General features: G+C 50.5%; 1 protein-coding gene across 2 annotated transcripts in view; it reads left to right on the top strand.

Moving 5' to 3' along the window:
• RBM6 (RNA binding motif protein 6) overlaps nucleotides 1-8,445 on the top strand; it is a 68,563-nt gene extending 60,118 nt beyond the window's left edge. For both annotated transcript variants that reach the window (XM_081106295.1, XM_081106296.1), the window contains 7 exons: nucleotides 41-187; nucleotides 715-810; nucleotides 2,451-2,708; nucleotides 4,213-4,287; nucleotides 5,161-5,258; nucleotides 6,667-6,790; nucleotides 8,203-8,445. In XM_081106295.1, coding sequence (XP_080962421.1) covers nucleotides 41-187; nucleotides 715-810; nucleotides 2,451-2,708; nucleotides 4,213-4,287; nucleotides 5,161-5,258; nucleotides 6,667-6,790; nucleotides 8,203-8,328 — 924 coding nt within the window. In that variant the 3' untranslated portion in view covers nucleotides 8,329-8,445. The remainder of the gene's footprint in view (nucleotides 1-40; nucleotides 188-714; nucleotides 811-2,450; nucleotides 2,709-4,212; nucleotides 4,288-5,160; nucleotides 5,259-6,666; nucleotides 6,791-8,202) is intronic.
• Nucleotides 8,446-12,076: the final 3,631 nt, after the last annotated feature.

Here is a 12,076-nt window from a genome sequence, read left to right as displayed (position 1 = left end):
GAAATATCCTGTAGACTTACCTGTTCCAACTGTATTACAGCAAGAAGTCTATGTGCCCCAGGACCCTGGGTCACCTGAGGAAGAAGAGAGCAAGGAGAGGAAGCCAGCCAGTCAGGGGAAGTCGGGTGGCAAGAAGGAGCCGTCTAAAAGGGACGGCAAGGAGAAGAGGGACCGCGGCGGGCCGAGGGTGAGAGGACTTGCGATCTGCCCTCTTTTCCGCGAGACTTACAGATGGAAACAAAGGGGTCTCTGCAGAGGATGCTCGGGTCGGAGGGTGGAGTTGCTCAGAGAGCAGGTGGGGTCTTTCTCTCTTACAAGCGCAGAAGCCGGGGGTGAAATAGGGCCTCAGCTCAAACCCCAGCCCCTCCATCCAGTTTCGCTTCCTGCCTTCCCTCTTCAGTGTTGACTACACAGCGCTGTAATGTCACTGCAGCGGGGGTAGCATTTTAAACTGTTATTTTCATGCCTGTGTAGTAGAAATTCACAGGAAAGTGCACCCTTCTTCGACATTTTGGCATTGTTTGTCTCTTCTTTCTGATCTTACAGTGTCATCATGTACAGCACTTAGCATTTCATGTCTCCTTTTAAATTATTCCCTGAAGTTCCTGACATACAGTAATCACTCAATAATATACTAAGTGTGTGTGTGTTTTCTTTTGAAATCATAACAACTCTTAACCTAACTTTCATGAGAATTACCTTGGATTTTATCAGTTTCAGGAAGATGCCAGTGAGGAGACAGTCCCGCCAGAGGATGTCTTCAAGAAGCCCCTGCCTCCCACTGTGAAGAAGGAGGAGAGCCCTCCCCCAGTAAGGCTGGGCTGGTGCCGGGCTGGGCTGGCTCCCAACGGGAAAGGAGGGTCAGGGGCGGGCTCCCTTGGACGTTGATCCTTTAGTGCTGTCTCCCAGCAGGTGTGAGTGGGCAGACTGCGAGTCACGCTTTAACTGGAGAAGCAGAGGCTGTTTTCTGTGCTCGCTCCTTCTCTGCTCCATTCCCCCAGAGCGGGGCCTGCCTGGCCCTTTTTCAGTTACAATCTTGGGCGTGCTAATTCTTCCCTTCTAAATGATCGAAACCCATTGCTCTGGCCTGGTGTTGCCTGTCCGTTGGTGCTGCATAAGAATGTGTGGCGTGGATGTTTGGTCATTTTCGTAGTTTGCTTGCCTGGCCAAAATGAACAGTGGCTAACATTGGTATCTATTTTTTAGATGCCTTAGTGCAGTGGTTCTCAACCTTGGCTGCACGTTAGAATCACCTGGGAATCTTTTTAAAATCCTGGTTTCTGGGCCTCATCCTCCGGGATTTTTGTTTCTTTGTGACTAACGTTGTGGCCCCACCCCATCACAAGGAAACAGAATTTCCGGAGGATGAGGCCCAGAAATCAGGATTTTGAAAAGATTCCCAGGTGAATCTAATGTGCAGCCAAGGCTGAGAACCCCTGCCTTAGTGCGATAGTCTCGTCCCCTGGCTGGGTAGCTCAGTTGGTTAGAGCATTGTCCCTGTGTGCCAAGGTGCAGGTTCTGTCCCCAGTTAGGGCACATACAAGAGTCAACCAATGAGCCCGGCCTGCATGGCTCAGTGGTTGAACATCGACCTATAAACCAGGACGTCAGCGTTCGATTCCTGGTCGGGGCACATACTTTGGTTGCAGGCTGGATCCCCAGTAGGGAGCGTGCAGGAGGCAGCCAGCCAGTGATTCTCTCTCATCATTGATGTTTCTATCTCTCCCTCTCCCTTCCTCTCTGAGACCAGAGAGGAATATATAAAAAAATATATTTAAAAAAAAAAGAATCAACCAGTGAATGTATAAATAAGTGGAACAACAAATTGATGCTTCTCTTCCCTCCTTTCCCCCCTCTCTCTCTCCAGAACAGTAGTAACCTGCTTTAGTTTTTACTTTTGATTGATCATAGGCCAGTGGCCTTACCTCATTACCTAACAGTTTCCTGTGAGCTACTGGTAGGTGCCCTGCCCGTTCCCCATTTTTAACTCAGTTCATTGTAGCACAGCTGTCCTAACCCCTTTGTGGTTCCCTTGCTGAGAAGCCATAGCTCTACCCGAGGGCTGTCCTCCTAACGCCTAGGGGGTGCTGCAGCCTTAGCCTCCCTCCTCTCCGGGTCACAGTGCTGGCAGGTGGTTGTGTCTCTTCCTCTGAAACTTGTCAGGTTGTGGCTCTTCTCTGTGTTCGACTTCAGCTCTCCTCCCTCTGCCTTCTCTTCGCCGCTTTGTTGCGAGGGTCCCTGTGTGTCTCTCTCTCAGCACGGAGAACAGTCACGCTCGAACCGTGTTGCCTCCATCTGGGAAATGAGCAGTATGGCCAGTGGGCGTATACTGAACCCAGTTCACTATTCAAACTAAAAGAAGAAATGAGATGCCCAGATCAGAATATCCAGAAAAACGGGCCCAAAATATAGGTTAAGGTTGGTGTTAATCCCTGGCCCCCTCCTTCCAGCCCAAGGTGGTTAACCCACTGATCGGCCTCCTGGGTGAATACGGAGGAGACAGTGACTATGAGGAGGAGGAGGAGGAGGAGCAGCCCCCCCCGCAGCCCCGCACAGCGCAGCCCCAGCAGCAGGAGGAGCTGAGCAAGAAGGAGAACGAAGAAGACAAACTCACCGACTGGAATAAGCTGGCCTGTCTGCTCTGCCGAAGGCAGTTTCCTAATAAAGACGTTCTGATCAAGCACCAGCAGCTCTCAGACCTGCACAAGGTAAGGGGGCGGGGGGGGGGGGGGCTGGCCTTCCACACGGTAACGTTTGCCATCGCCGAGCATTTCGGGCACTGAAAAAGCGCCTGCCGCCCTTCCTCAGCTGCCTCCTCTCCGCTCCCATGGCTAAATCGGGCCCCTTCCAGAATAAGCTGCTCCCTTTTCCATGAGCTGCTTTGGATGAAGCTGTGCCACCTTCAGAAAACTTCAGACCCAAGGCGAGCGGCGTGGCTGGGGCGGGGGCGACACGCGCGGAGCCTGTGCTACAGGCAGGAGGCGGCTGTGGAGTGGGAAGCTGGGCTTCTCACCTTAGCTCTGCGGCTAGCCTGGCAGTCGGGCCTCACTCAAGCCCCTCCTCTGCTTTATGCCTGGAGGCTTCTCCTGGTACACCTGCCTCTCAGGGTGCAGTTCCCCCAGGGTCACATCCTGCCATCTCTCCCTGTGGGGAGGTGCTGCTGTGAGCCATGCTGCGTTAATGGACAAGTGTCGGGCCTCGTCTGCAGCCTCCCCATTTACATGTACTGACCAGGAGCCAGGTTCTGGGCAAATAAAGCCCATAGTGGACTCGTGCTGTGGAGCCTTCGGCAGCGGGTGAAGGGGCTGGATGAGACTCTCTCCACACAAACCACGTCTCACGTGGCTGGAAGCCGAGCAGCTCTGCTTTCGGTAACAGGCACACCTCCTCTCCCGCTGCCTCGAGGTTCCCACAGCCCCCGGAGTTCTGGGACGCCCCTCGGACAGTCCCTGCCACTGACTTCCTCCCGAGTCCCTGCAACCTTTTCAAATTCTGAGACATCAGACTGACATTTAAATTTCAACTTTCTGATGAAAATACTAAATGGCTAAAGGGACAGAAGGTAGTTGTCAGGAGAGAGAAGCTAACCGTCTGGTAACCCACAGACAGAGCTGGCCCTGGGCAGGAGAAGGTAGGCTAGCACTCCCTTCCCTTAGAGAGACCCACACAGAGAACCCCCTTCTAGTTCCTTCTCTTCCATGTGCCTGAGGGTGTTGTGTAGGGAGCCACTTCAGTGTGGGGCCCTCAAGGAAGAGGGACTCTCAGAGCAGTCTGTCTGCCTTAAAGGCCTTGGGCTTCCTTTTAATGTTTCCCTGGGGGCTTGAAAGTGAATAGTGTTGGATGCCGGGGAGCAGTAGGCAGAGCATGTGGGCATTTGGTTTTCTTCCTGGTGTGCTCAGATTCCCTCCCATAATTTGTATCTTAGGTGAAGAGATACAAACCAGAGTTGTGTCTTTTACATCTTAGAAGTAGAGTGAAGTCCCTCTTGTGCCACCCACATGACTAACCTGTGTGACAGGCAGCATTAGAGCTGGGGTTCCCGTCGCTGAGCCTAGGAGACCAGTCAGGGATGGGTGCTGCCAGGGTATCGTGGCCACTTAGGGGACTGGTCATGAGAGGAGCCGCAGTCCGGAAGCAGCCGCGGGGAAAGGCCAGGAGGCGTTTCTGGACCACTCGTTCTAGACCTGCACTCAGAGCGCCTTCTCTTCTCAGCAAAACCTGGAAATCCACCGGAAGATAAAGCAGTCGGAGCAGGAGCTCGCCTACCTGGAGAGGAGAGAACGGGAGGTAAGCGCAGGGGACCGTTATGGCCGTGGCTGTGCTGTCTGGTGTGGAATTCCTGGGCTGTGCTGAAGACGGCGAACAGGAGGCCCTAAAGGATGCTGTAACGGTTCTCAGCTCATCTGCATTGGAACGGGTGGATTTTATTGTGTATAAAGCACATCTTAATAAAGGTGATGTATTTTTAAAGGTGGTGCTAAGGGTTTCTGAGTAGGTCACATAAAGAGCATTTCACTGTCCTCTTGAAATCAGTGCAGGAGTGTTGGCCAGGGCTGCTGGGGTAACACCTTTTCCTGCTGCAGCTGCTAGAGGAGGTAGCTTCCTGTGGCAGCCAAATGGACCTGCCACCTGGACCACACAGTTCGCCAGCCTCGGGCCCCAGCCTGGAGCTGCCCCAGCCCAGGGCAGACCTCGTGATGCTGGGAGGCCCCTCCTCCTGGGATGGGAAAAGCAGCTGATGGAACACACCCTGTTCCCCCCTGGCTGCCCCAGCAGCTGCTGCGTCCTCAGGCAGTGTGTGGAGGAACGAGAGATGCCAGGGGTTGGCCGCCAGATGAACTCCCTTCACATTCAGAGAAATAATCAAGAATAAAATGAGGGCCCTGACCGGTTTGGCTCAGTGGATAGAGCGTCAGCCTGCGGACTCGAGGGTCCCGGGTTCGATTCCGGTCAAGGGCATGTGCCTTGGTTGTGGGCACATCCCCAGTGGGGGGTGTGCAGGAGGCAGCTGATCAGTGTTTCTCTCTCATTGATGTTTCTAACTCTCTATCCCTCTCCCTTCCTCTCTGTGAAAAATCAATAAAATATTTTTAAAAAAAGAATAAAATGAGGCTTCCCCACTTTTCTGCCCCTCAGCTCTGTTCTTCTGCTTCCCAACAGGGGAAGTTTAAAGAAAGAGGAAATGATCGCAGAGAAAAGCTTCAATCTTTTGACTCTCCAGAAAGAAAACGAATTAAATACTCCAGAGAGACTGACAGGTAAGCCAGGAGCTCTGGACTCAGCCTCGGTCTCAAGACCGAACGGGGAGCCACCCCCTCCTCCAGCTGTGCTGCTGCTTTCTGTCTCAGGCAGCGGGGCTGTCTCAGCTCCTTGAGCATGAGCCTCACCCAGCCTTCTGGCCACCTGTCTTCACAGGGAGTACGCGTTTGCTTGGAAGATGGGCTGGCATGGCCATGGTTGGGAACCCTTTCTCCCCACGTCAACCATGGGCCCAATAAACGGGTCACACTCAGACTTTTTCTCTGGGGAACCTTTATTGTGACACATGGTGGGGGCGGGCACATCCCATTGGGTCACTCTCTGCCATTTGAACTCTTGGGCAAGAACAAAGGTGCAGGAAGGAGACCTCCTCTCTTCCCTTGCTCTTCGCACCACTTTCTACTGGCTCTCCTCCTTCGTCTTCTTTCCTCCTCATCCCTTTTCTGGGTGATTATTGTCCAGGACTCTGCCCTCAGTGCTGTACCCTCTTGACCTGCACTGTCCAAGGTACCCAAAGCCACAGCCGCCACTAACCAGCTAACAAGTCCTGTAACTCCACCCTGAATCAGTTCTGTTTCCTGTGCCGAGTCACTATTTTCATTTACCTCCTGGGCATGTCCTCTCGGACACCCTCGGCTGCTCACACTAAACAGTTGCTCAGCGTTGTAGTCCGCATTAGACTCAGTCCTCAGGGTATGGAGAACTTGCTGTGCTCCTGTTCAGAGTAATGATGCCACTGCATCCTGGTCTCCCTGGTCTGGCCCAGTCTTCCTCCTTATCCCCTGGTGCTAGTGGTCACGTTCCTGGTAAAGCCTGGGCCCCTTTCTAGCTCACCTCCAAACCGGACTCCTTCATCGCTCCTTTGCTCGCAGTCCTCGTCCACCCTTTCCCCGCCGCACCATGACCTTTGTAAGCCGGAGGCTCCTCGGCCTCCTCTGTGTGGAAGTGACATTGCCTGGAGGGAGACCTGGTTTTCAGGGGGTTTCTTTGCCCGAGGAGTGAAGTCCAGAGACCTGATGGAGCGAGATGTCCAGTGGTCATTTGCAGTCCGGCCCGAGCAGCCGTTTGCCAGTCCTGCCCCCCTCTCCGGGGCAGTCGTGTTCGCTCTCTCACTGCGCCTTTCTTCTGGCTCCCCGCTCCTCGTTTGTCAGACCCAGGCAGGTGTCCCCTCGTGGGATTTGTCATTTCCGGTGACGCCCCTTCCGTGTGTGTTCCCTGTGCTGCAGTTCAGTGGCACAGAGCTCCTGTTGCACGCCCACAGCTGCATGCTCTGCGCCAGAAGCATCTGTTGACATATTCTCCTCACGTCCTTCCCTGTGAACAGGGTCAGGTCTTGGTCATTTCCGTGTCCCCACAAGCAAGTCTCTTGGAAAGGGAGGTGTCTAAGAATGTCTGCTTCCTTTGCAGTGACCGGAAACCTGTTGATAAAGAAGATGTTGACAACAGCAGCAGAGGAGGCTGTGCTCAACAGGCTGCTGGTTGGAGGAAGGGCCCCGGACATGGCCACCCTGGATTGGCTTCGGCGGAAGAGGTGACATGGTTTCTGTCTTGTTGGGGGGCATGAACCTGGAACATACTTAACTTTCTCTCTCTGTGGCCCAGAGCTGTGGCCCTGCCTTTGAGCTGGGCTCTCTCCGCTGCTGGCAAAGGACCTGAGCTGAGGAGCCCCTCGGTCTTGATTACTGGGTTTTGACTACATGCCTGCCCTTGGCAGTTTGCTTGGTGGTGGGACCGGGAGAGAGAAATTAGAATCGGGCTCATCTTATTCTTACACAGAGTCAGAGGTGAGGCCTTGTGGCAATCAGGCAGTTTGAGACTGAAGAATCGTTTGGTAAAAACGTGGGAACTTGCCCTAACCGGTTTGGCTCAATACATAGAGCGTTGGCCTGCGGACTGAAGGGTCCCGGGTTCGATTCTGGTCAAGGGCATGTACCTTGGTTGCGGGCACATCCCCAGTAGGAGGTGTGTAGGAGGCAGCTGATCGATGTTTCTCTCTCATAGATGTTTCTAACTCTCTATCCCTCTCCCTTCCTCTCTGTAAAATATCAATAAAATATATTTTAGCCGAAACCGGTTTGGCTCAGTGGATAGAGCGTCGGCCTGCGGACTGAAGGGTCCCGGGTTCGGTTCCGGTCAAGGGCATGTACCTGGGTTGCGGGCGCATCCCCAGTGGGAGATGTGCAGGAGGCAGCTGATCGATGTTTCTCTCTCATCGATGTTTCTGGCTCTCTATCTCTCTCCCTTCCTCTCTGTAAAAAATCAATAAAATATATTAAAAAAAATATATATATATATATATTTTAAAAAAACCAAAAAAAAAAAACCGTGGGAACTAGCAACAAAAGGTAGAAAGGCGTTTAACATGTTTTTATTGATTTTTAGAGAGAGAGAAGGAAGGGAGAGGGATAGAGAGAAACATCCATGAGAGAAAAACATCATCAACTGGTTGCCTCCCGCACACCTCCTGCTGGAGATCAAGCCGACATCCCGTGCATGTGCCCTGACCAGGAATTAAACCCGTGACCCAGTGGCCTCCTGGTTCATGGGTCGACGCTCAACCACTGAGCCACATGTGCCGGGCATGCTGTCCTGTCTTTGAGGAGCATGAAGTTAGTCCTGGTTTCCCAGGAAGGACTTGGCCCCTCAGATTTCAGGAAAAACAAGGAAGGCGAGAAGAGGGAGGAAACATCGCCCATATTGTGTAGGCTTAGTCCCCCTCTGGACTTGCCAACAAGGTTAGCGTCTCCTAGTTCTGGTGTTGAATTCTGTGTCCTGAAATGGTGGCTTCACCACCCTCCTTATTCATCTTGAGTGCTTGTTTATTAAACACCTAAAAATTCTGTGTCCTGATCCGTACTGGTTCAGAAACTTTTATAGTCAAAGACCAGCCCAGAAGCTAATTTCCTTCCGAGAGCCCGCCTCATGGTTTGCCTTTTTTTACAGACTGAAGGCCGGATGAGGGGGCCCGGGGTGGGGGCGCCTGGAAGAACCAGCAAGAGACAGTCCAACGAGACTTACCGAGACGCTGTGCGAAGAGTCATGTTTGCTCGATACAAAGAACTTGATTGAAGGATGGAGACAGTCCCAGGGGACACAGCCTCCTTGTTTCGTTTGTCAGTCTCTCCTTTTGTTTTGTTACTGTTCTTGCTGCTAGAACTTTTTTAAATAAACTTTTTTTCAATGTGAGTTTTTTTTGGTTGTTAAATTTATCCTCTGTAGGTTGGTTGGAGTTGGCAGTAACGGTGGACAGGAGAGAGGGCCTTGCGGTGGGCCCATTTGAGATGCTGCTGGGTGAAGATTGCTGCGCTGAGCCCTGTAGCACTGCCTGCTGCCAGTATGAGTGACCTTGAACTTGAGCCTGTGTGAATAGACTAAGAATTACTTTTATAATCTAATTAATGAGACTAGCATCTCATTATCGTTTGTGTCTATTCCTTGGCTCACTGCTGATGCTGAACTATTCCATGTATTGGTTTACTGCTCTAATGGCCCTTGTAAGTCCTCTTCCGCCTTCCCTTATTGGGGGATGGGCAGGTGTGACACCTCTCTGAGTGCCTGCTGGGTACTCAGTGCTTCACACATGTGATCACAAGTCAGCATAGTAAGAATCACACTCCTCTCCGGCCATGCCCAGCTTTTCCTCCCCTGCGAAGAGGTGTCTGTGCCTTTCAAATCTTAACTTCCCCACCATGTCATTCACCATTTCACAGGTGGTGGTTTTTAATTCTTTGCAGTTGAAGGACTATGTCCTATGAACCTATTAAAACTTTTAAAGATAATTCCTCAAGATAACAGATGATAGTACTAAGAACTGTACTTTTCCTTTTCCGATGCCACAGAGAAGATTATGTCTCAGGAAGAGACCTGCATGTTCAGAAGAGCATCTCGGTGACATACGGCAGGAGAGTGTGAACTTTCTGTGAAGAGACAGAGTCTGTGTTTAGCCTCAGCCCTGTGTATTGAGAAAGCAGCCATGGACAATAATACCTAAACAAGTGATTGTGCCTTATTTACAAAAACAGGTTGCTGGCCAAAACTGGCCCACAGGTTGTAGTTTGCCAACCCCTGTTCTAAGGGCAGGTCCAGCATAAGGCAAGACCAAGAAGAGCTCTGTAAAAAGATGGGGTGGGGGCTGGCATTTTGGAGGGGATGGATGGTGTAGGGTGGGAGATGTAAGGAGAGGTGGGCATATCCCAAGGAGAAAACATTTCCAGCAACCAGAATGGTAGTGTGAACTTAAATTGTTTGCATGCTGTGTCCAAATATAATTCCTTCCTCTTCATCTTGAATAAGTCCTTTTATCCCTTTAAAAGGAAAAACAAGCATCAAGAGCACACTGCATCACAGTACTTCCTGTCTGACCGCCACTAAGGAGGGCTCAAAACACTGGGAGCTTGCCCTCGTTTGTCCTGAGCTGACCAGACCAGGGTTTCCTCCCTACTGACCTGCGGGGCCTGGAGTGAGCTGTGGAACATGTCAAATGCTTCACTGTTGACTCCTGTAGATGCTACTTAGCTGACCCGGGGTATGGGCTGCCCAGCGGAGTACCAGGTTATGTGGCCACTCCAGGAATGTGTTGAGAGCCCACCACGTGTCACGGGGGCCTAGGGGACGCACTGCCCTGGGGAAGAGGAGTATTGAGCAGTTGTTGGCATGAGAGCCTTGAGGAGGAAGTGGGCAAGCTCTTGGGATGGTCTGACCCGGACTTGGTCCTCATCTTTCCTGAAGACAGACCTCAGAGACTAGTTTGGGCCATTGCCTCCTTCTGTTCTTTTCTGGTTTTATTTTGCCACTTTAATGGAGAGTTTGCTGTTGGAAATAAGCTCTAACGTATTTAACACAATTTAAAAGCAATACTGTGAGTATTGATGAAAGTGGAAATGGGTGAGAAGAATGTGTCCCCCTGCCGTGTCCCTGGGAAGTTCCCCGAGGCCTTCGGTTAGAATCCAGCTGCCGAAGGGCAGGGTCTTGAGGGTGCTCTTCATTAGTGTCCCTAGCCCCTGGCACAGGGCCCGCAGCAGGCGCTCAGCAGGGCGTGTAGAATGCTGAGCTCAGGTCTATGGAAAATACTAGTCGAATTAAATTTTAATGACACCTTTCACTTCATCCAAGCCCAGCTGGACAAAAATTATTTTTGTTTCTTGGTACAGGCCCGAGTTTTCACATCTTTTTTCACTTGATATTCTAGAGCAGTCATTCCCAGCCTGGGACCAAAACATGGGACTAGTTTTTTCTCTTGCCAAGTGGTGGAAGATTAAGGGGGACAGGGAAGGCCTAGTAATAGTTCATTAAGTGGAGAACTTTTTTTTTTTTTACATCAAAAAAGTAGTAAAGGCATCCTTAAGGACTATTCTTTATTCTGTAGTGAACACATGTGGCTTTACTTAAAAGACAGCTCACTCTGTTGTCTTCGTTGTCCTTACTTGGCTGGGAATTTAAGCTTTTCCAGACCACGCCAGCTGCCAGGCAGGCCTCTGGGGCCCAGCTCTGGAACTCAGCCAGGCAGTGTCCGCACAGAAGGGCAGCGACCAGAGAATCTGAATGGCATCCATCTTGTTTCCTAGGCATCTCCTCCACGGCTAACAATGATTTTGTGCCATTTATGAACAGCCATATAGTTTTTATGACGGGGGAGGTGCCCAGCCCAGAAATGCTTGTCGAACTGCTTTGGGAGCAAGGCAATTAACTGCTAGTGGCCATTAAGCCTGGCAGGTTCGGGATTTTTGGCATCTTTTGTCCATTGCAGGTTTGCAAAGACCCCATCTGTATTTTTTAAGAGATTTTTTAAAAAATACATATAAAAAAATACATATATTTTATTGTTACTGGTTTTAGAGAGGAAGGGAGAGGGAGAGAGAAACATCAATGATGAGAGAGAATCAATCAGTTGCCTCCTGCAGGCCCCCTAGTGGGGATCAAGCCTGCAACCCAGGCATGTGCCCTTGACCGGAATTGAACCTGGGACCCTTCAGTCGATAGGCTGACACTCTATCCACTGAGCCACACCGGCCAGGGCTGATCCCATCTGTATTTAACTTTTTTTTTTTAATTGAAATTTTATTTTATTTAGATAGGGTGTATTTAACTTTTAAATTCCATTAAACACATTTGAGTGCCTTCTGTGGAGCACATACATTTATTTTTTTTCTGATGACAAGTTGTTTATAAGCTACCTAGTCTGGTATTTTGTTATAGTAGCCCACGCAGAGTTGAGAGATAGATAGGTACATACATATAGAGTTGGAGAGAGGCAGAGAGAGCAGAAATAAATGGCCCATTACTCCAGAATCCAGATATTTCTACCTTTCCCTGTTGTCATATTTTTAATTACCCAAAGAGTTCCCAGTGTCAGTCACTTAATGCCCTGATGTAGACGGATAAGCCATAGAACATGCTTAGCCCAGCTGGTGTGGCCCAGTCGTTGAGTGTCACCCGATGCACCAAGAGGTCGTTGGTCAGAGTTCAAGGCAGGGCACATCCCTGGGTGGTGGGCTCAGTCCCCAGTAGGGGGTGTGCAGGAGGCAGCTGGTGGGAGTTTCTATCTCACTCCCTTCTCCCTCTCCCTTCTTCTCTCTCAAAATCAATACAAACATTTTTTAAGAACATGTTTAAAGATGCTTTTCTAGGAAAAATATTTTTTAGTATATTTGAAGGTTCTGGTTGAGAATCTCACTGACATCCTTCCACTTAGTTATCTAGACGAGAGTGGTATGGGCGCAGTTTTTCATAACTAAACTGATACCTTTCTCTGCCTTGTCATGGTCTATTTTTCAGTTTGTATAAGTGACCCGAAAAAGTTCCACTAAAAATAATTTAT

This window comes from Myotis nattereri (genome assembly GCF_964212035.1).
Source record: "Myotis nattereri genome assembly, chromosome: 14".
Taxonomy (NCBI): Eukaryota; Metazoa; Chordata; class Mammalia; order Chiroptera; family Vespertilionidae; genus Myotis; species Myotis nattereri.
Note: the sequence above shows the minus strand (reverse complement) of the source record. Positions and strands in the feature narration are given on the sequence as shown.